This window comes from Lathamus discolor, chromosome 6, assembly GCF_037157495.1.
Source record: "Lathamus discolor isolate bLatDis1 chromosome 6, bLatDis1.hap1, whole genome shotgun sequence".
Classification (NCBI taxonomy): domain Eukaryota; kingdom Metazoa; phylum Chordata; class Aves; order Psittaciformes; family Psittacidae; genus Lathamus; species Lathamus discolor.
In genome coordinates, this window is record NC_088889.1 from 21,074,410 (window position 1) to 21,097,336 (window position 22,927).

Consider the following 22,927-nt stretch of genomic DNA (forward strand, 5'->3'; position numbering starts at 1 on the left):
CTAGCATGGTTCAAAGAGTTGATTGCTGTAATGCCCTCTGATGCTCATTTTAGAGCACAGTGGAGAGTGCACAGCGTTTTCTGGAGAAGTTCCAACCTGGAAAATGGAACATCCAATACAACCAGCTGATCCTAAAGATGCCAGTTCCAAGGTAATGCTTTCAGATGAGCCCACTGGCAATATTAATGCAATATTCACTTCTGTTCCCAAGCTTTGTGTAATATGGGGCATACATATATGTAGACTGTAGCTGGCACTGAAGTTTGGAGAGAACTAGAGAGAAAACTGTGAGGCCTTCCTAAGTGAGCAGAGCTAACTTGCAGTGATGCTGTGACATATGTTGAAGTGTAGGCTTGGGTCGTCCTGATAATACTAAGCCATAAACATGGACTTCCACAGACTTTTTAGATCAGCTAGATAGTTTCTGATTCAGCAGATAGTGAGACACACAGATTTTGGAAAATTTTCATTCTCACAAGGCAAATACCTAGCTTCTGGAAGTAGCAGTTGTTGGTGTCAAGTCCCCAAAGATCAGCTGAAGTATACAAATACCAAAGGGAGCATAGGATACTGCCTACAAAAAAGGTATTCTTGGTGGGGGGAGGATTGAGGGGTGGCTTTGTTGTTTACGTTGGTATTTTGTTTTTTGTCTATTCTGATGTAGGCAGTATCAGTGGGATTGTTTCATTTAACCAGGGGGAGTTAAAGCTTCCCTTTTAAAATGCAGACGAGATGTTTGTACTTTACGCTGTCCAGAAGCAGGGAATTTGTGAGAATTCTTTGACTTACAGATTTACCTTTCTTTCTTTAAGTGATATTGAAATATCGCAGTCTTACATACCCAAGCCCATTGATCAAGTTGCAAGAGAAGTTGGCCTGCTCCCTGATGAGGTGGAACTCTACGGCCAAACTAAAGCCAAGGTTCATCTGTCAGCTCTGAAACGGTTGAAGAACCAGCCAGATGGCAAATACATTGTTGTTACTGGGTAGGTATTTCTTTAACTGAGATTATTACATGATGTCACGGTGAAAAGAAATTTTAGCCCTCTACGTGTTTTGTGTCTCATCCACTACAAGGGTTTAGTTGTGTCTGTTCTGGTTTTTCACTGCAGGATAACTCCTACACCCCTGGGAGAGGGGAAAAGCACCACCACTGTCGGTCTTGTTCAAGCCTTAGGAGCACACCTTCACCAGAATGTCTTTGCTTGTGTTCGTCAGCCTTCTCAGGGACCAACCTTTGGTATAAAAGGTATCAACTGTTCTGTTGCTTGCAGTTCAACTAACAGGGGGAAAATGGAATTTGGAGATTTCATTCTGCTGCTTAATTCCCAGTTACAATTGCATCTCCTTTTAAGAAAATAAAACCATCAGCGTTGTCTTCAAGTTCTATGCTGGGATATAAACTAAGCTGCTCAACAGTAGCTGCCTTCTTAAAGCCATTAAGCAAACACATGTAATACCACTCTGGGCTAGAGAGACCTTTATTTGTGATTTGACTATTGTCTCTCTCTAGGTGGAGCTGCAGGTGGCGGCTATTGTCAAGTTATCCCCATGGAAGAGGTAATTTTTTATACAAAGTCTCATTGCACATAGAGCTCACAGACCTTGAAGAGATACTGCTGTTGGATAACTTGCAAAATCTTTGTTGTTTATGGCCCAGTGTAGCACTCTGAAGAATGCTTTATTTCAGCAGTTTTATGTTTGGTTTTCTTTTAAATGTCTTTAGCTGTTTCAGAAGGGTGCTTGCATGGTCAGGGAACTTCCCAGAACTAGGAATTCCTAGTTCTCTGTTCCCTCCCCTTCTCTACCTTGAATTGCTGTATACCCTTGAGAAAAGCACATCCTGCGCCTCTTTTTCCCAGCACTGAAATGAAGGTGATAATGATGTAATACATTTTTTAAGCATATTAAGTAGTTCTGTCAGCAGCAGTGGTCACAGACTCTTTCTGTGAGCTATTTTGGTGTACTTCTGGTTTAGATTACTAACATGAAATGGAAAAAGGGAGGTTGGGAATCAGTAATGCCAAGACCTCAGCCTGTGGGGGACTGGCACTGCAGAATATTTCTGATGTGGCTTGGCAGCAAGTAAAATCCTGTTTCTGGGGGCAGGGAATTGAAAGGCACGTGTAGCACGTGCTCTCGTGCTTCTCTCAATTCTCAAAGTAATTGCCTGTAGAATTCTACCTTTGTCTTGTGCACTATAGATTGACACAGGGCAATTTTAGGAAGAAAAGCAGAAATGATCAAAAGGGCTGTTTGTTCCAATTGATGCAGCAAGTCCATAAAAGATAAAAATGTTAAGGAGGTAGAATATTGATTTAGTCAGGTGCCAAGAACATGTGTGAAGGATAGATGTGACAGGAAAAATAATCTCCTCCTCTTTGGGAGTGTTAATAAGATGAGTCAAAATACTTCACTGTGTGCAGCAGTGGGAAACAGCTCCACTCTTGGAATGAAACTGGCTGAAAGGACTTTCTTAAAGTATGACCCACGTGGTATAAATACACAGTTTTGTGGGGGTGTTTTAGTTGATGCATGTCTCGTAAAATTGAAGTATCTGGAGTCACTACTTACACTAATGACCTTGATCCATCACTGGATATTTCTGCATGCAGCTTACATCCTAGGAAAATGGTAGCGAATGAAACACTTTTGAGGTCATACTGCAGAACCAAGGTAGTAGTAATTGCTTCTTGTTGCATGTATGTAGAATGAGATGACAATCAGCATTTACTAATTAGGGTTTTTAGTTACTGTGTGTGACTAGTTATGTTCTGCTTTTAGCTATCTGGTTTTTAAGACGACAGTAGCAAGGCTGCCATAAAATGCTATTGTATGGTCTTTTGTCGTATCACCTTTTCTGATGTCCCTGTTTCGTCTTCTTCCTTTGCTGCTCAGCTACAGAGTATTGTTTTAATCACACCTTTTACTCCCCGCCATAATGCAAGTTTGTCACAGAGCTATATATCCCAAGCCTTTTGTCATTATAGCTGCAGTGCAGCTAGATAACTCATGCTGGCAAACCCACTCAAACTATCTTTTGATGAGATAGAACGAAGACAACTATTAGCAGTGTCACGGTGTAGTACGTGGTCTACAAGTTCTGCCTGTGATACCGTGTGTTTGAGTGGTTAGCTTATGCAGAGCTCTGTGCAACCACAGCTCTACTGCTAGCACTACACAAGGTTGCTAGTTTCAATTTAGCTCAGATATCTTTGTGGGAGCAGCAGCAGCTTCAGTTAATGTATGTGTGAAACCTGTTTGTGCAAAAAAAAAGAGTGGGTCAGAAGGAAGGTGAAGGAAGAGCAATGCAGATGTGCCATACCACGGTCTTCTCAGGTGTCAAGGAGCATGTGAGAACTATTCTCATGGAAAACAAACAAACAAACAAACAAACCTCAGACCTTTTTATTTGGAAGCTTTGTTCTGGAAGTTTGTAAATGACATAAATGTGGGGGAGGAATTTTCTGTTTTAGAGGAATTCTTTCCTCTCTTCCATATACTGCACTGAGCAATCTCTCCCCCTCCATCCTCACCCACTTTAACATTGCTGTTAATACTTCTCTTTCCATCTGTCTGTGGTGAACTGAAATAAATGAAAATTGCAGCAGGATGAGGTAACTGATATGTTTTATCTCCTCTAGTTTAACCTTCATCTCACTGGTGACATCCATGCTATCACTGCAGCCAACAACCTGGTTGCTGCTGCTGTTGATGCACGTATATTCCATGAGCTCACTCAGACTGACCAGGTATGATCTTTACTTAAGAGGTGTTTGAGCCCAACCCACTTTGGCCTAGATGTTTTGGCTGTACTGGTGTTGCTAATTAACTATCTGTTTCATTATGTAAGGCTCTCTACAACCGTTTGGTGCCTTCTGACAATGGTGTTAGGAAGTTCTCAGACATTCAGATCCGAAGACTACAGGTAATTTCACCGTTTTACATTGGTTTCTACCTCTGTTCCTTTTACTTAGCCTTTATGTAGGCAGAACAAGGTTACAGAAGCCTTGTGTTGTCTTCTAGGTCATTCTGCTGGCATTTTATTTTTTACATAAAGTGTGCAGAAGTGTAATAGCCCTTTCTACAGCACAGAAAACTGAGATGCAGCCTGAAGGGGAAGAATCCTTAGTGTAACTCTGTCATATGCTGATGAGTAACACAGTGGGAAGAGGCAAAGGGACTAGTGCCCTTTACTAATGGTGCCGTTCAGTGTCCTTAATGCAGTTAAGAAAGGACCAAGCTAGAGATGAATAGTTCCCATGTGACAGCTATATAGATAATGCAGCACAAAAAAAAAAGGTAGTTTATAAAATTCAGCAAAAGGAGAGTGGAGAGAATTTCTTGTCTTATCCAGACTGAGAAAATGGGAAAGGGCAATGTAGGTGACATGCATTTTTTTCCCATTCCTCCTATTCCCAAAAAAAGAATTCCCAGTTAGATGAGGGACCCTGAGCAGACCACAGCTCCTCTGATCCCCAGAAATGAATGTGAACTAGCATGTGTCCCTGACTTCCACAAAAAAATTAAGATTAACAGAGGAATAGCTTTGCTGTGGGCTTGGACTTTCTGGCTAGGAGGATAGACTGGAGCCTGCTCAAGTCATTAAAAGTACAAACCTGTTTGTTAAGTATTCAGGCTGGATCAGTTGTCCATTTGGAAGTCGGGAACAGTAGTCGGACTATTTAGGAAGCTGGAACTCTGATTTATTAATTGGCTATAATGTCTTCTGTGTTGGAGAATGTGTGGCTTGCTTCTACTGCTGAGCAAAGAAGCTGTGTCATGTTGCTTGGTGTTCCTGACGGACTGCTGGGGGAATTCTAACCTAACCATTCTTATGGTTATTAAATGTTGAGGTGTGAATGGAATGCCAGTACTCCAGAAGGATTATATTAATCTTTTTTTTGGGGGGGCGGGGGGAGGGTGCGTTTGGTTGGTTTTGTTTTGTTTTTTTCCCAAAATGATGATCTTGACTAAGAGAACAGACTTTCTTCTTCCCTGCTGTTCTTCAGAAAAATACATATTAGCTGTCTGGTTAATTAAAAAACCTCGTTCATAAATCAACTCAACATTCTTATTCCTAAGCTTATGCTTGTATCAGACTTCCTGAGATAATTCTTCTTTCAATTAAGCAACTTGGCAAACTGCCCATCCTCTCAGTATGTTCAAGATCAGCTTTCTGGGATGCTGACAGCCTTGTGACTGAATTGTTTAATTCCTCCTTTGTGCTGCTTAACCAGCGTGCTGAAAGCAGTGTCTTAAAATACGTATGGCTGTGTGCAGTGACCCTAGGCAAACTAATGAGAAATGGATGTAAGCATGTGAGACTAATGATTAGAACAAGGCATGTAAGAACTGCAGAGCTCTCTTTCTGTAGATGCTTTGCACAAAGCTTGGAAACAACCTGCCCTAATGAACTCTGTTGTCTGCCTTGCCCTTTACTAGCTGGCCAGCAGCAAGTGCTGCTTCCAGGTACACACTAATGGATCATCTTACCTTGTTGTGGAGTCTAGGAGAAGGGCACCAAAAAGGCAGCTTCTCCTTATTTCTGATTATGCAGATGCTGCTGCTGAAGTCTCATTGCTCTAGTGAAAAGTTAATTTCTGTGGATCTTTTTGTCATACCTTTTCTTTTATTTGTCCTTTCCTCCCATAGAAATTGGGCATTAACAAGACTGATCCTATGGCTTTGACAAAGGAAGAAGTCAATTTATTTGTGAGATTGGACATTGACCCAGGCACCATAACATGGCAAAGAGGTACAAGAGCTATTAAATGAAAGGATTATCAAGAAACAAAATGTGTATCAGAAAGAGGTTTGCAAATGCAGCCAGAACTCTGTTTCCTGGAAAAATAGGAAAGAGGGCAGGGCTGGCCTCTCTTTTCGAGTGTTTGGTGGGATAGACGCCTGCATCTGGATCCCATTTCTGAAGGGTCTGATACACAGACTTTGAATCCACCCAGAATTCACAAAGATTAAGACTTCACAAGTTGTGCAGTTTTGTGTTCCTGGATTTATCAGTCACTGAGAGAGTTGAGTTTGGCAACTGTAGCCAACAGCCTTTTAATCTGACTGAGAAAACTCTGAGAGCAAGGAGAGGGTTCTGCTTTGGGATTAAACTCAGTTTAATCTGCCCGCTTGCTCTTTTGGGGACTGACAGCAAATAAAGGCCAGAGTTTTAAAAGGTTTTTAAAGATACTTGAAGGTAAGATCAGTCGCTGATCTGGCAGATTTAGCAAAAGAAATTTCAAATACGGAAACTTCTTTCTGATTTAGACCCCAAAAGTACTGCTTTTCTTCCCTATTAAAATAGCGTGAAATGTGTTCTCCAGAATTTGCTTCATAACTCATGATGAGGCTGAAGTATTCTGCCTCATGGGAAATATTTTATAAAATACTTAAAATTTTTCAAGCATATAGTAAGAAACAGCAAATTTAAGCCAGTATTTGGTGGTTTGTGTTTCCAAGGTAATTTGAGTTAATGGGTCTGTGTGAAACTATTCTTATTAAATGGTAGTATCTGGCCATTTTATCACTTAATTTATAAAACTGTAATTTTGTTTCTTTTTGGCTGTAATAATTTCTTGGTTTCAAATTGACTAATGATGGTGAAAATGCAATTGGAGTAATACTAGCAGCTCTGCGTTTCAGAGAGACTTTGGACTTGTCAGTGCATGCAGAAGGACATAGATTCCCTCTGGATGTGGTGCGGGGTCTGCATGTGACTTTGGGTATCATAATTTTGCAGTTTAGTCTTGGGGAAGGATCAGGTTGAGTAGCATTTGTCATTCTGTAGGAGAGGATGGTATGTCAAACTGCTGTCTTTCCTTCATAAGTGATCTAGCTGAGTGTTTGTCATAGGGCATAAATGTAACATGACTTGCAACGTGACTTCTCATCTTTCTGCATTCCTCACAGTACTGGATACAAATGACAGGTTCCTTAGGAAAATCACTATTGGACAGTCTCTAACAGAAAAAGGCTTCTCACGAACGGTAATTATTCCCTCTTGTTGCATGTTTTAAAAAATACTTTGAAAAACGTGGTCCTAAAGCAAGTTTCTGTAACTCCAGATATTTCCATCTTTGACCAACATCTTGTTGAAGGAAAGAATGTCCCTTCAACCAGGCGTTTAAATTTACTGCCAGTGCAGTATTTGGTATTATTGTTAGTTCTCTCCTTCCCTGATCTCTCCTGAATGTTGGTTTCCCAAACTGGGATGACTGTGGCATAGTAAGTGGTACATGGGTGACTCTGTAAAGATGATGCTTGGCAATGGCTAATATTCACCATTACAGGCACTTTGGGTGGGATTTATCTGGCAAAAACTAGCTACAGTATCTGAGCTAGTTGTGTGGATTCATTATATAATCAATAGAGGAAAACAGGCAATATGGGCTGTGACTCCTCTCATCCCTTAAGTAACTGTCAAGTTAATAGTTCAAATTAATTGTGCTCTGAAAAGCATCCTTCTATTGACTTGAAATGTCCCTTGGGTGTTAGCTTTGATGGCGGTGTCTGTGTTAGATGTCAGATGAATTCTACCCTTAGTTTCCTATAGAATCTTTTTTTTTTTCTGTCATGTATTGTACTGTTTAGTGATAGTCAGATGAGTTAGTACAGTCTTCAAAAATATAATTTGTTAGTGTTAAGCATTCTAACATGAATCACTAATGTATGCACCAGGAGAGAGTCATGTAATAGCAATGGAATAAATAGTTTTTACTTAATTTTGCAGGAAAAAAAAATCAGTTTGAATGTCCAAATTAAATGAAGTGTGGTCTGAGAGTAATGTAGCTTTATTTTTACAATTTTATATTTTTTTTGTTATGGTGGTGGTGATTGACCTTGTTTTAAGAATTTAATAGCTGCTGCTAGGGAATCTTGATGAGTTCATGTTCTTTATTGATCTCTTGCAGGCTCAGTTTGATATCACAGTGAGCAGCGAAATCATGGCTGTTCTAGCACTCTCTGATGGGTTGGACGATATGAAAAAGCGACTGGGCAGAATGGTAGTTGCTTCCAACAAGAAAGGAGAACCAGTTACAACAGATGACCTTGTAAGAGAGTCATTCAGCTGTTAAATGCTTTTTCCTTTTACCTCTGAAAATCCTTGGACTGAAAAGCATAGACAGTTCAGTACAGAAAAGACCTTAGCATATAGAAGGTCAAAGATGAAGTCTTAGTCCCTGGAGTTAGTGAATGTTTTCTTACTTAATTGTGGCTAGCACCTTATCCAGAGAGGTAGGGGTGTGTGTGTGTGTGTGCATGTGACCTGGCAGGTCCTGTGTGATGTGCTGTGTGTCAAGTTGAAGTTAGCCCCATAGAAATTAACGGGGAAATAGATGGTTGTCTTCTAGATAGAAAGCATATTTATGAATCGGAAAAATTCAAAATGCATCGTGCTGGCCATCCTGTTTCTCAGGCTCCCTGGAGTAAGGAAAACATTGTGCAGGACCAAAGCCTCATGCAAATTTTACTACAGATTATGAAGTATCTCATTCTGGGAGGCTGTGAATCCTATAAAAGCTAAACCCTTTGCAGAAAGTACAGAGTCTCCATATGGCAACCTTTGGTGAGGGACGCAAATCTTTTATTTCCACTGTACGAAATGCTAAATATGGTAGCACAGGTGATGTCTATTGCCAGTATGTAAAGCAGACCTAAGCAGCAGTTGCAGCTGCCCATGCAAGACTTTACTAGAGTTCTTGGCATATTTGTGGAATATGTCAATAAGCACTCTCACAGATGGTGCTTCATCATGGTTTCAGTGGAATATCCTGTGCCCCAGACACTTCTAATAAATGTGTTGAAGATGGCAACCCTATTTGGAGAATGGAAAGCGAACCAAGCCTTGTAGGTTGAGCCATGCCCTGCTAATTGGCTTAAAGACGGAACAAGCTTAGCACTGTTGCAGTAGTCAACAGATACAGATACTGGTAGTCAACAGAGATACATTGGCACTTACTGCTTCCTATGTAGTAGATACTTCACAGTCTCCTGTGCAAAAAGTAAGAGTCTTACAAGTTTATATGTTATGGTGTTAATGAGGTTTGTTTTGCATTTTCCGAATGAACATTTCCAGTGAGATAAAAGAACCCACAGGGTGCATAGCCTGACCAGTGTTTCCAGCAGGGTGTGACACAGCAGTAAGGCCTATCCGGCTCTTGCTATCTTGCTGTGGGGTTTTTGTTTTCTTGTGTGTTTGGGGTTGGTTGTTTTGTTTGTTTTACTTCCTCCCAGGATAAGCCTAAGAAACAGTATATTAGCAATGTGGCCTGACTCTGGCCTTGCAGGAAAAGGGCTAGTCTGGGAACCATTTGTTGGTAAATGTCTTTATGCGAGGCATTGTTGGGAATGAGAGAGGGCACGTGCCAAAGTTCTGTAGCCAGCTTTGATATTTTAATTCCTGCTGCTAGCATGCTGCCACTTTATCCTTAATTACCAGAGTTAAACCCTGTTCTGGAAAACAGGAGTCTCTCCTGCTGCCCATCTGCAGTGGAGGCAGGTGGTGCTTGGGTAGCGAGTTGCTCTGAGTTTTATGTAGGGACCAGGTGAGAGAAGACTAATCTCAAGACTTATTTTTCTACTTAAAAAAAAAAAAAAAAATCTAATTATATTCAGTTTTGTCCATTGCAACTGCAGAATGGTGCCAGACCTGTTCAGCAGGTTCTCTTTAATGTTACATGTTTGCAATGACAGCAGCCGTAAGTTTGCATCATTAGGACTGCATCATTACGTGCTCCTCTTGCAGGCAGAAACGTGCTGATTGCAGAGACCACGCTGGCACAATAAGATGTCTGCGTCCCTCTGCTGTGACATTACCAATGTTGGGAGCATGCTACCAGGAAGCGCACTAGGAAGAAATGTGGAATTGAAAACTGACTGCAGGTTTTTGGATGGGATGTATTGAAGTGCTGCTGAGTGACACAGGCCTGAAAATGTCTCCATGGAAATCTTGCTCTGTAGTTTTGATTATTCTGGAGATGACTGAAGTTTAAGCTTATCCATTAAATGTTAAATAATCTTTCATGTGGCAAGATTGAAACTAATGAAACAAAGCAGTGAATGTCTTTTTTTAAAAAAAAAAAAAAAAAAAGAAAGATTGTGAGTGCTGCAATCCCATTGAAATTAAAAGGGAAGTAAATGGTTCAAGGTTTTCATAACTGCTGTGAACATTTGTCTCTGTACCCATGATAGCAATTCTAGTTACTTTTACAAGTGCTAGGTAACAGCCAGATTGGTTCCCACTGGACTGTGTCAGTCACAAGGATCACCAAACCCTCATCTTCTCTTTGGAAGGCAAATGTGGATGAATTAACAAGGTTTCACTTAGCAGGAGACAGAATTACAGCAGGGTATATTGCTGCACCTCAGAGGAAGCATGGGCTCCAGTGTTTACCTTTCATGATGTCAGCCTGGTCTTTCTCATGGTCACAGAGGTTCACTTTAAAAGTTATTTCTGTACAAGAGACTTGGTTGGAATGTAGCAGCTTTTTGCAACATTTCAAGACCAGTATGTTGAGCCTAGCTGCTGACATGAAGAAGGAAACAAGTCCAAGACCAGTCTACCTGCAAAACCTAACAACATTGCTTTGTACTACGGAATGGGCTACCATAAACATGCATACCTAAGGGTTACTCTCTCATGGCTACTGTTTACTAATCTTGCTATAGCAAGTAATGGCCAAGCAAGGTCACAACAGAGAGGCTGCCCTGAACAGAAATCATTGATCCTCTTACAAGAATGTAAAGGTCGTTATTCTGCCTTGTCCTGACTAGAGTTAATTTCATCTAGAGCAACTGCTGGTTCTGGTCCTGAAAGCTCACTGGGAAAAAAGCCGAGCCTTGACATTGCAAAGGAGCTGTCTTGGTACTGATTGCTTTTTTTTTTTTTCCCTTAGGGAGTGACTGGTGCTCTGGCTGTCTTGATGAAAGATGCTGTTAAACCAAACCTCATGCAGACACTAGAGGTGAGCAAAGATGATTTGCTGGACATGAATTCTTGGAGCCAAGAAGCAACTGATTTAGTTCATTCATCACAGTCAGCGTGGGCTTACTTGGCGTAGAGTAGGGGATTTATTGTGGTTCCTACCTAAGGTTCAGGGCTAGGGGAGAAGGCTGGTTTCTTTCTAGGTCAGATTACCCCAAGGCAATTCAAGAAGTTTTCATATGTCTCTGTTCTGTTGTCTTTAATGCCAGGAAGTGTTTTGGGAATCTGGATGGTGTGAATGCAGGAGAATGGCAGAGAGTTTCTGGGACTTAGCTATCCTTTTCCTAAGAGGATTAATATCTCTACTTGTGCAGATTATTATAATCCTGTTTGCCCTGCAGTCCTAATTACTGATAACGAATGTTTGATCAGAAGGCTTTAAGATATGTCTCCTAAAAGAGTTTTTCTTTACCTTCAGATACTGTAGTACTTAGTTCCTGAAACGCTGCTGATCTGCTAAATTGTAGCCTCTGATTTTCTCTTTCTCTCTCCCACACCCCCGCTTTTCTAGGGAACACCAGTGTTTGTTCATGCTGGACCTTTTGCCAATATTGCACATGGGAATTCTTCAGTGTTGGCAGACAAAATAGCACTGAAGCTTGTGGGTAAAGATGGTTTTGTTGGTAAGTGTATAGGGTGTGTTTTTTTGTTTGTTTTGAAGGGAGGGATATGCCCTTTTTTATCATGATGGGTTTTTTTTGTCTTGGAAGAAACCTTTGACAGATATAATCACAGCATGATTTCTCTCACAGGCTTTTTTTCATTCCTACTCTAGTTACAGAAGCAGGATTTGGTGCAGACATAGGCATGGAGAAATTCTTTAACATTAAGTGCCGCTATTCTGGTCTCCGGCCTCATGTGGTGGTGTTGGTTGCTACTGTCCGAGCTCTCAAAATGCATGGAGGGGGCCCTACAGTAAGTACTAGACAAGGTTTTCTTTAGGCCTGAGGGGCTGTTATTGTTGTTCTGATCCAGTCACTTAAAGCCTGGTATGGTGTAATCTGCTTGTAATTGTTTTGAGATTGGCAGCTGTAAAAGGAATCTATAGCCCTGTTGCTTGTAAGCTGCTTCGTTGTAGTATGTTACAGCTACCTACCTGCTTGTTTCATTATCCTAGTGAAGTGCTTGTATGTTGGGGCGCTTGTGATACTACCTCAGTCAGTCTTAAGTTGTGAGTGCATCTTGCAGTCTTTCTCTCCTTTCGTTTTTTCAGTATTTTGTCTTATGAAAGGAATCAGCCTGGAGTAGAATGTTGTATTTTGATGCAGTTTAATAAGAATCAAACATGAATTGCTGTTATGGATAAAAATATTACGGATTTCCATCTTTTTTTCCAGGTCACTGCTGGGGTACCTTTACCAAAGGAATACATGGAAGAGGTAACCTTTAGCTGTTGTGACAGTTGACCATCTAACTGTGGTCACACCACAATGTTGTCATGCAGTGCACGCCTGGATAGCTAGTGTGTCACTTTTTAGGCTGCCAGGGAAATGCTTCCTCATATGAGCTGTAATGTTCTTCTTTTTTCAATAATGTTACTTTGGCTCTGCTCTTTCAAGCATTTCTTATACTTGACTTAGCCTTTTCATTTCTCCTGAGCTCATGCAATTGTCTCTGCACTCAATTTTTCATAGTAATATCTACTCTGTGTCCCCTGATCCTCTCAGTATGGAGTAATTGCTTGGCTGAAATACTCTCTCTGAAAATATTCAGAGTGCCTTTATAATTACTCTCTTAGCAGTACCAGAGAGAAAAGTAAGTTAAAGTCTCGGTTTCTATCCCTGTTCTTTGAATGGTTGTGTAAATTTGGATAACTGGTCTGGCTCTCTTTACAAAGCTGTAGCTTTTTTGCTTATGGAGCTTCTGTATGGATTATTTGTTGCATAGGAAGGGATGAAATGTCTGCATTTCCATGAGTAGTCACTGATGCTGCAAAATGTAAATATATGTAAGCCAAAAGCTGTCGCCACAGACTTCAAACAAGTGTCATGAAATTCACTGCTAATGGTATTTAATACATAAAGAGGAATGTGTCAAAGAGGAAAATGAGGCTTTACTGTGGGGAGTTAATGAGCACGGGTATTAACTTACTAAGAATAACAAAAAAAATAAGGGATTTCTCTTACCTTGGCTTGGCAGCTGAAACCACTGACATTAAAAGTAGTCATTTCTTTTCCGATCTTCCATCCAAGAGCATGCGTTGGTCTGGTGATTCGGAGATTTTCTGTCCCCCTTGTTTCACTGGACAGTTCAGAAAGCCCCTGGGGGTTGGCCTTTCTAGTGTCATTCTCATTTTGACATTTCTATCATTAGCTGTGTACGTAGTGGATTTGAGACAAAAGTTTCAGTGCCCCTGATAAAACATGCTTTTTGCTTGCTGTCTTCTCTACAGAATCTTCAGCTGTTGGCAAAAGGGTGTAGTAACCTAAACAAGCAAATCCAAAATGCACGGATGTTTGGTGTGCCAGTAGTAGTGGCTGTCAATGCTTTCAAGTAAGTGAGCTGAAATGTGGAAGTGGTTCATTGGTGTAAAATGTTGACGTTTTATCTGCTATATTTAGCAATCTCTTGTTTTCAGTACTTTTGATATATTGTTTGCAGCATTTTACATTGTTGGAAGATGCTGAATAAATAGGGAAGTTCTGCTTAGTCATTTCAAATGCATCCATTAGTTAAAATTAGCTTAGGATTTTATGGCTAGTATCTGCCGCTACTTACGCCCCAACTGGCCATATTACTGTGTACAAAAGGTGCCTGTGACGATGTGGACAGTTCCATGTCCTTTTTGTGTTGAGGACACCAGAACTGCACACAATACTCCAAGTGAGGCCTCACAAGAGCAGAGCAGAGGGGCAGGATCACCTCCTTCGACCTGCTGGTCACGCTCCTTTTGAGGCATCCCAGGATACGGTTGGCTTTCTGGGCTGCAAGCGCACACTGCCGGCCCATGTTCATTTTCTCATCAGCCAACACCCCTAAGTCCTTCTCTGCAGGGCTGCTCTGAATCTCTTCTCTGCCCAGCCTGTAGCTGTGCCTGGGATTGCTCCGACCCAGGTGTAGGACCTTGCACTTTTCATAGTTAAACTTCTTAAGGTTGGTGTCTCTAAATCAGCAATACTAATGCCTTCCTGAGTTCACCTGTGAAAACAGAAGCTACGTTGCTGATACAGGAGAGAAATGTAGAAGGTCTGGAACACTTCTCCATCAGGAGTCATGGGTTTCTGGCATGTACTTCCAGGGTTCTGTTACAGTCAGTTACTCTGTGGTATAGTTGTCTTCACCAAGGTAAAGGCTGTGGTGGACAGTCCTTCAGCAGCTTCCCACTGGCTGGATGGTGTGATTTCTTTGGACAGCTTTGGGGTCTTGTCAAGAGTGAAAATGATTAGATTGAACAGTTAATTTACTGTGTGTGCATTCTGATACAAATGTGCAAACATTTCTCCTTACAGAACAGATACAAAGGCTGAAATGGCCCTTGTGGTGCAACAGGCAAAGGAAGCAGGAGCATTTGATGCTGTGGTGTGCACTCATTGGGCAGAGGGAGGTAAGGGAGCAGTTGCACTGGCAGAAGCTGTTCAGAGAGCATCGCAGACACCCAGCAACTTCAGGTTCCTCTATGATGTGAAGGTACGAACTGGCAATATTACAGAAGTACTTTGTAAGGTGGTTTCACTAGCTTAAGTTGCTAAGGACTGTCTGAAAGGCTGCTCTGAGAAACTGAGAAGAAATTTGGTTTTAGAGCATAACATTTATTCCACTGATCTCAAAGACCTAGTTACTCAGTTCATGTTGTTTTGACCGCCCAATGAAATATTGTTTACTCTGCTGGAGATGACACACAGGTTTCTACTGTGGCAGCCCTGTTTCAGGTTAAGGAAGATGTTTAGTTCTTGAACCTGAGATGTGCATTCCTGTCAGAGCATGGACTGGAGCAAGCCTGACCAAACCTGTTACCTTACTGCAGAGCATCTAGGCGTGCTTGTTGCTGAGGATAGAAGTCTCTATACCAGCCTATGTTTTCCAGTTTTAACTTTTTTTCCTTTCTCTGCAAGTAAGGCTTACAGAGTCACACTACAGGTCAAGGTGGAAGAGTGTGTGGGGGTGGTTTCTTTAATGAATTTGTTTATTAAGATATTAAGCAAATGTGACAGATGACATGGAGGTAATGAAGTCACTGTTAGTTCCTAGGTTATAGCCTGAATTCTTGAATAGCAAGCACCTATTCAAGAACCTAATGAGGTATACAGCTATGTCATTATATCTATTTTAGCTTCTCCAGATGCTTTCAATTTTTCTTTAGCCTGTTTTACTCTTGCTTTTATTTAACCATTGCTATATATTCCTTCAAATTATTTTCATCTGCTTTTTGGCTTAGACTTGGGAGGAAAATAAAGATGCCTCTTTTGTGGTGGCAGTAGTTAACACATAAGCACAGCACATAAGAGATACTGTTGTGTATCTTTTTTTTTTCCTAACTGTAATAAACTAGTTTTGCCCTCTTACCAAGAGAAACGAGTGCAACAAGATAAATGAAGTGTCTGTTGAAAACCCTCAAATTGTATGGCTTTGGTCTACAGCAAATAGAAGAGCTATTCCCATCTGCAGATGAGCACTGCACAATAATATGAAGCTGCTGTTATGTTACAGCTCTTTGTAGTTTGGCTCCACAAACTTGCCTGTCTTTTTTTTGTTTCCCCTAGCTCCCTGTTATAGATAAGATCAGGATTATTGCACAGGAGATCTACGGGGCAAGGGACATTGAGCTACTTCCAGAAGCAGAGGAGAAAGTTGCCTTGTACACTAAGCAAGTGAGTTTTCTGCATCACGTGATATCAGTGGTGCTTTTCATTTAAAATGCTCTTATTGAACAGTGGTGCTCAAACTGTGTGTGAAGGAAATCATTGCTCGAATAATCTCTTTGCCCAGGATTCACTATGTGCTGCCATGGCAGAGGAGAATGAGGAAGGTGGTATGTGGAGGGAAAAACTGGCCCTGGTTTCTGGTGGAGAAGACAGAACTCATCTGGCCCAGTAGCACATTTGTGATAGTGTGTTGGGAGAGGAGGGCAGGAAGATTCAGTGATCTTTCTCTACTGTATTCTCCTCTACTTCAGCAATTTGGGAATTGGGGAATTACAAGTAGTCAAACTGATGCTAAATAGTCTCTGGGGTTGTTTTAATTTTTTTTCCCTTCTTGTTCCACTGAATTGTCTAATTAATTGTTAAACCCATGTGGATTTTTGGTAGTCACAGTTTTGTTGGGGAAAATGTTCCAGAGGTTGATACAATACTATTTGTGGAAAAAAGTCTACTTTTATAAGTTTTGAACCTGGCAGCTAGTTGTTGAATTCAGTGCTTTTTCGTTGTTGTGTTGCTTTTACTCCTCTCTACCATGCCATTCTTGTGAATTCATCTGCTTCTGCATTAACGAAGGTCTATAAAAGGGCTTTGAAGAGAAGACCAATGTGAGAACTAGCCATTCTTTGTTTACAGTGTGCTTGAATAATTTTGCTTTTGCAGTTCGTTTACCACTGGCATACATGGTTTTTCTCTTTCATGTTTGTGTATCCCTTTAAAAGTCTGTCAAAATGCCATAGGCCTGTAACTGCCGTTTCCTTATAAACTTCAATTATATTGATCAAACATTTCTAATTAACTGACTTCATCTGAACATGAACTTTAATTCCAAGCTGTTTAAATTAAGATTCTGGAGGAGAGTAAGTAAGTTGGCTATCAAAGTTGTATATCTAACACCTCCATATCAGAAGTTTTTTGCTGAGTTGGATGTACAGGGGGGCATGGTGATTCTTTCTTTAATACTTAATGGAGGGCAGGGGCAGAGTTTGAGGGAGAAGAAATGAGGATGCAGAAGGGTCAATGGATCTGACAAGCTGCGGATGAAGCAGTTGGTGGGGAGTAAAATGTGCTGGTAAAATGTTGGATGGCTGCAGAGAATGGCATAACAGAGCAATTACATTTGTGTACAGGAACACTTAAACCAGGTATTCACTTATTTCTCTCCACTTTCTCTTTCTTTTCATTGCCTTTCCCAGGGATTTGGAAACCTGCCAATCTGCATGGCTAAAACTCACTTATCATTGTCTCATGACCCTGAACAAAAAGGAGCACCTACAGGTTTTATTCTGCCAATCCGAGACATTCGGGCCAGTGTTGGTGCTGGGTTCCTGTATCCACTCGTAGGAACGGTATGTGATTGCATGAAGCCCTCAACTGTGGGGCGAGGAAAAAAAAATTGTGTGCATGCCAATAAGCAGCTACTTTTATGTATCTTAGATTAGGAGAATCCTTGTCAGTTGCAATTGGTGTTTCAACAGTCCAGTGTATTAGATACCCTGAACAGGCTTTTTTCAGGGGAAGAGGGAAGCTAAAATAGACTGTCTTGACTATCTGAATACTTAGCAAGCCCCCAGGATACTCTTTGGGTCCCATATCTCTGTCTTCCTGGATTTTGCAGAAGGAGTGAGCTCTGTAGCTAATGAAATCTAGGAACTACATTCTGGTAGAGGGGATGGGAGAAACCCTTGGCCCAGCTACTTGCTGTTGTGACTTTGCATTCCTGAAGAAAGCACTTTGCAGTATTGCAGGTGAAGTCTGTGTATACTTGCAGATCAGGGTAGAACGAGACAGCAACTCCAAAGCTTACAAAGCAAACAACTTCTGACGTGACACCTCCAAAGTGGAGCTGACCTGTACTATTAATCATTTATCAGTCTCCCATCCCATTTGGTTCTCATGGTTTTGCCAACCATCTGTTTGCTATTCAGCCTGCATCAGTTCCAGCAATTCATTTCACTGTGCCCTTGAGTTTTTCGTTTCTGTTCTTTGATGTGATTGGCACAGTGTCAGCTGAGAGGAGAGTAGCCACAATGGAAACAGGATCCTGGCACAGCTTTGATATTAATTGACAGGCAGAAAGAGAAGCTACCTGCAAAATGAACTAATGTTTAGGTTTGCATCCAAAGAAGGAATTTCAGGATGAAAGGATCCACTGGAAATCTTATCTGGGGAATCTCCTCTGGGTAAATGTTGAGTGTTGTTTGATTATTTTAGGGGATGGAACAGTTGGAGCAAGCAGCTTTGTCTTTTCCTTATTTTGGGGCCTCAACTTTTTTCTGAAGTCTTCATGGTAGCATGTTTGTTTTGATAAGTTTTCAAAAGCGTTAAGGGTGCATGGCTCTGATTATGGGATTTGCTGATTTCAGAGTTGGACCCCTTTTTCATTCAAATGCTAGAGCCAAATATTGGATATCTTTTTAATTCTAAAAAAAAAAGACAAAGTAAGAGCTAGGTAAGGGTTTCCAGATTATCCAACATAGATAAAATAACCACATCCTGATTAAACTTTGGCTCATCTGTCCTTCTAAAGAGTAATGTGTGTTTTGGGATAAAAGGGAAGAGCATGCTTATTATTAATGGCTTTCTGTTTTGTGGTGGGTTTTTTTGCAAGCGAAGATTTAATCCAGATTATGAATTTTTTTTTTTTAATGATCACTGGAGAAAGGAAAGGCTCACAGCATTAATGAGCTGCACAAGAGTAAGACGTTACCTCACATTAAAACTAACACTTTAGTTTCTGATGTCTTCAGTTCTTATGACGTTGGACTCTCCTTTCTGCTCCCTTCCTAGATTCCTAATGTTTTCTTGCATATGTAGGAAATCATGGTGTTAATTCTGCCAGAATTAACAGTGAGTCTTCCAGTTAGGGACATGAAGATAATTTTTCTGTGGTGTTTGTAAAGCCAGGGAAGGGATTTCCTTTTGAGAAAAAAATCAGGGCATTTTGAATCAGACCACTATTTTAAACCCATTCAGCAGGAGGTGTTTCAGCCTCAGAATAAATTTCTGGCAGCACCCACTGAACTCTGAGCTGAAAATGCAGCAAATGTGTAGCTCAGTGCAGAATCTTTTATGAGGAATTTGAGGTTAAATTAATCACTGGTGAATGCATATTCTTGTTATCTGAAGATAAACGCAAAGGTATATCACTTTTTTTTTTTCTCTCAGCTGCTGAGTTTTGGTTTTTTCCCTTTCTGGCTCAAAGATGAAGCTGTTGTAGTTTAATGAAATACTTTGAGGTTTAAAAGGAAATGTAATTTAAAATATTATCTAGTCTTAAAGTGAAAGTGAAATAAATCATTGGACTCAAAGAGTTTGGGTTTCTTTTCTGATGCTGCTGATGAATTGAAAGCAAATTATTTATTCAGCTCTTATTTTTTTTAGTTTCTAAATGGCTTTTTTTTTTTGGAGTTTCATGAGTGCAATAAATAATAGGAGCTTAGCTGGCATTGGGTTTATTTGAATTCTTGCAAGGGGGTTGATTATATCCACGTGGTCTAATTTTTTCAGGTAAGTAAATAGAGTGAATTGCCCTGTGTTCTTTTACAGCACATGGTGTATTGAAAGGGGGGAGAATAATGGAGGAAAAGTTCATTTCTTCAGCTTTGAAAATAACTGAGTGGATTAAGCATTGTAGGCACTTGTACAGAAAATTAGTAGCTTGGATGGAAATTATCCTGTACAGCATGAGAATTCAGGGTTTAAGCAGACTGCTTTTAAGTAGCAGGGTAGCTACTATGGCTGCCCTATGGATAGGAAAGGAAAGGAGGAAAACTGACTATTCCTTTCAGAATAGCCAGTGCAAGAAAGGGTAAAGTCAGGCCCAACTTCAGCAATATGGCAACTCATTCTCTATTGAATGTCACTGTCTCAGTTCTTGCTGAGGCCCTCTGAATCTGTAAGTGGAGATCTGCAAAGCTCTGATTCTTCAGTGTTAAGTAAATAAATTGGCAGTTTCTTGCTCTGCAAGACCATGGTGACTGTGGTGAGAACAGGAAAACCTCTCCAGGCACTTTAAATTCCTTAGTATCTTGGCTCTTGAGAGCAAAATATCGTACAACTAAACATAAATACAAGGAATGGGGGTCTTCTCTGTAGCTCCCCAATTCTCTGTCAGAGAAAGCAGCAGCTCTGACAAAAAGCTAATGCAGTTCTAGAATTCATTATGAAGAGTGTTCTTGAAGTGATTTTTGCTTCCGCATAAACCATGCAAGACCTGCAATAGTATAGCCCATATGGGACTAATGTTTGCACTTGTAAATGGCTTAGGAAAATGGATGGGACTCCAAAAGCTCACCTGATGGTCTTGAGTACTGCAGAAAATGCTTAAGCAATACAGCTGTGCCTCCTTGCTGCTTAGGTTATTATCAGGAAGATTGGGAGGTAATTTGATAAGTGTGCAAAATACTTGCTCAGGGAGAAAACACCAGGTTGGCAAAAAGATCTTTAGAGTTAGGCATAACAATACTGATTGTGAAACTGAGGATGCAGATAGAAAATGGGACCTTGAATTTTTTATTAAAGCAGTTAATGACCACTGACACAAACTAGCAAGCAAGGTCACAAATTGCCCACCTTCGTAGAGCATCTGTGTTTAGCCTACATGTGCTGCTGGACTAAATGCTGAGTTAGGGAAGGGAAAATCCTGTCAGCTGTATTAGTAAATCAGACCAAGTGTAGTCCCTTCCGGTCTTGCATTCTGTGGCTTTGAAAACTGGGTACCAGGTAATGGGACAACTGGAGGAGACCGGCCTGAGGCAGGCGTAGTGCTGACAGCTGTTCTGCCAGCTTCAGTTCTGCCACTGCACAGCCCTTCTGACTCGAATGCCTCAGAAATGTTCCGGTCAGAACTGACCTTTTCGTCTCTGTTTAAGCTTTATCCCAGTTGAAAACCACAAACTATTTAAACTTTCTTTACAATAATAATTATTCCTAATTATTTAACACTTCTAGTTCTAGACCCTTAAAGAATTATAATCAGCTGAGACACTTCACAGTCAGCAAAGTTGTATTAAAATATGTAGCCTCATTTTAATAACCAGGAAACTGCCACAGGTAATTACTGGCTCACCACAGTAGTCCATGAATGCTCCTCTAACAGTTAACTGGTCAGCTAGATGTCTGAGTACTTTGCCAAATCTTGGGATTGGTCACTGGCAGTGGCAGAAGCCAAACTAAACCCTCCTCATAAAAACCCAAACCTCCAGATCTGTGTACTGAGCCAGAAGTTCCCGACTCTCACAGTACGATTCAAAATCGTACATGACCATCATCCAACGAGCTGTATGTATGCAAGGAGCTGCCATCATAGTCTTTAGTATTGTATCTTCTGCATGAAACTGTGCTGCTTCCATTTTAACATTTTATCTTTTGTTGTACAGATGAGCACTATGCCTGGACTTCCTACAAGACCCTGTTTCTATGATATAGACTTAGACCCAGTGTCAGGAGCAGTAAATGGTCTCTTTTGAAAGGAATTATTAACTGAAGGTAGGTGACTTCTTGAAGGTTTTCAATATTTGGGCTTTATTTCTCATCTTGAGATAATGGAGTTAAGCCGGTCTCATTATGCCATATGTTTCCAAATGACATTTGATTATAATTCAGCCTGAAAGCTGCCTGCAGTACTATATAATAGTAATTAAATCTATCTTTCTTTCCAGCTCCCAGAAGAACACCTGATGAGTCATGTAACGGAACTATGCCCTGATCTTTTTTTTTTTTTTTGAGTCAAAACAAGATATTACTGAGAATACAGTGCAAGAAGTGACTGGAAGGAGGAGTGCTAAAGCATCAACCACTTACTCTTAATCTATAATAGTTTTTATACTTCTGTGTTCCAAGCTAGTTAACACTGAGCATATAAAGCATACTTCCTCTACAAACCTGCTTCCTAATTATAGCTGAAGCAGAATACAGAAGCTTAGGTTTAGTGACCTCTGATTCAAGTACCTGATTTTAATAATTAAAAATCCTAAAGCTGGAGCTGTTCGGAACAGTCTTGGGTCCTAACTGTCTCAGCCATAGGGGGTTTGTAGCATATGCTATCTTTGAAAGACCTGTACACTGCATATTCCTATTTACCATGCTAAATTCTGTATTCTACTTCTCCACTATGGGAGAAACTGCTGCACTATGAAATTGAACCAGTGCCATTTAAAAGAGGGAGCAAGGAGGAATCCCCTTTCCTTCTTGCCTCTCTCCAGAAGTGCTTACCCTGGCTTCTGCTCTGAATTATTCCTGCAGATCATCTGAGCCACATCAAATTTCCCTTTTAGAAAGCCCAGCTGTGACAACCATATTCCACTGTGAAAGAAAACGAACCTTGGGATGTCAGATCAGTTGGGACTGGACCTCTGGCCCATTAACTGTGGTGTGCTTCTACCACACCCATCTTTTAACCCATTTTATGCTCAACAATCAATACAGTTACACTTTTTATGTGCCTTGTTTCCTGAGCTACCTGTTTGGTGAACAGAGACAACATGAGTAGCAACCAAGTAACTTGTAGGTTTTGTCAGCAGGCCAAGAATCATTCTGTAACATAAAAATACAATTGCTGCCAATTTTTTAGCTAATACAAATAAACTGGTAAATACTTTATAAGTGCATTTGAGGTGTTAATGTACTCACCGAGATTACCAAAGTAGAACTTAATTCTGTGATCAACTACACAGCAGCAATCCCTGTATTGACAAGTAAGAGTGATCATTGCAGCAATAAGTTGCCTGCAATGCACCACCGTGTATGTGCATTTAATCCTGTTTCCTAGATGATGTGTGTCATCTATAGGAAATAAACTACGTGAATTACTCTGAATTTGAGATACTTGCAGTTGACAGCAAAAGATCTGAATTAAGACTTGCAAGGCCGATCTGTTTACATCAGAACTGAATCTAAAAATACGCTGATTTTGGTGAAAACTGGAATAATCAGGGTGTAGGTATGCACCAGTGTAAAGGCACATCTGTAGTAGACAAATACTGTGTATATATACAGAGAGAAAGCTATAGCTCTAGAGTTACTCAGGAGGAGAAGATTATTGTTTAAAAATTACCTGATTGTCACAGAAGCAGAG

The 22,927-nt window shown here is 40.6% G+C and overlaps 1 protein-coding gene across 1 annotated transcript in view; it reads left to right on the top strand.

The window, feature by feature from the left end:
* Window positions 1-22,455, top strand: part of MTHFD1 (methylenetetrahydrofolate dehydrogenase, cyclohydrolase and formyltetrahydrofolate synthetase 1) — a 39,107-nt gene extending 16,652 nt beyond the window's left edge. Inside the window, exons 10-28 of the mRNA XM_065683160.1 lie at window positions 54-151; window positions 813-986; window positions 1,113-1,249; window positions 1,514-1,560; window positions 3,645-3,752; window positions 3,854-3,928; window positions 5,656-5,758; window positions 6,919-6,995; window positions 7,920-8,060; window positions 10,905-10,973; window positions 11,505-11,616; window positions 11,769-11,908; window positions 12,331-12,372; window positions 13,386-13,486; window positions 14,443-14,620; window positions 15,694-15,801; window positions 17,046-17,198; window positions 21,231-21,339; window positions 21,513-22,455. Coding sequence (XP_065539232.1) covers window positions 54-151; window positions 813-986; window positions 1,113-1,249; window positions 1,514-1,560; window positions 3,645-3,752; window positions 3,854-3,928; window positions 5,656-5,758; window positions 6,919-6,995; window positions 7,920-8,060; window positions 10,905-10,973; window positions 11,505-11,616; window positions 11,769-11,908; window positions 12,331-12,372; window positions 13,386-13,486; window positions 14,443-14,620; window positions 15,694-15,801; window positions 17,046-17,198; window positions 21,231-21,320 — 1,953 coding nt within the window. The 3' untranslated portion in view covers window positions 21,321-21,339; window positions 21,513-22,455. The remainder of the gene's footprint in view (window positions 1-53; window positions 152-812; window positions 987-1,112; window positions 1,250-1,513; window positions 1,561-3,644; window positions 3,753-3,853; window positions 3,929-5,655; window positions 5,759-6,918; window positions 6,996-7,919; window positions 8,061-10,904; window positions 10,974-11,504; window positions 11,617-11,768; window positions 11,909-12,330; window positions 12,373-13,385; window positions 13,487-14,442; window positions 14,621-15,693; window positions 15,802-17,045; window positions 17,199-21,230; window positions 21,340-21,512) is intronic.
* The last annotated feature ends 472 nt before the right edge of the window (window positions 22,456-22,927 follow it).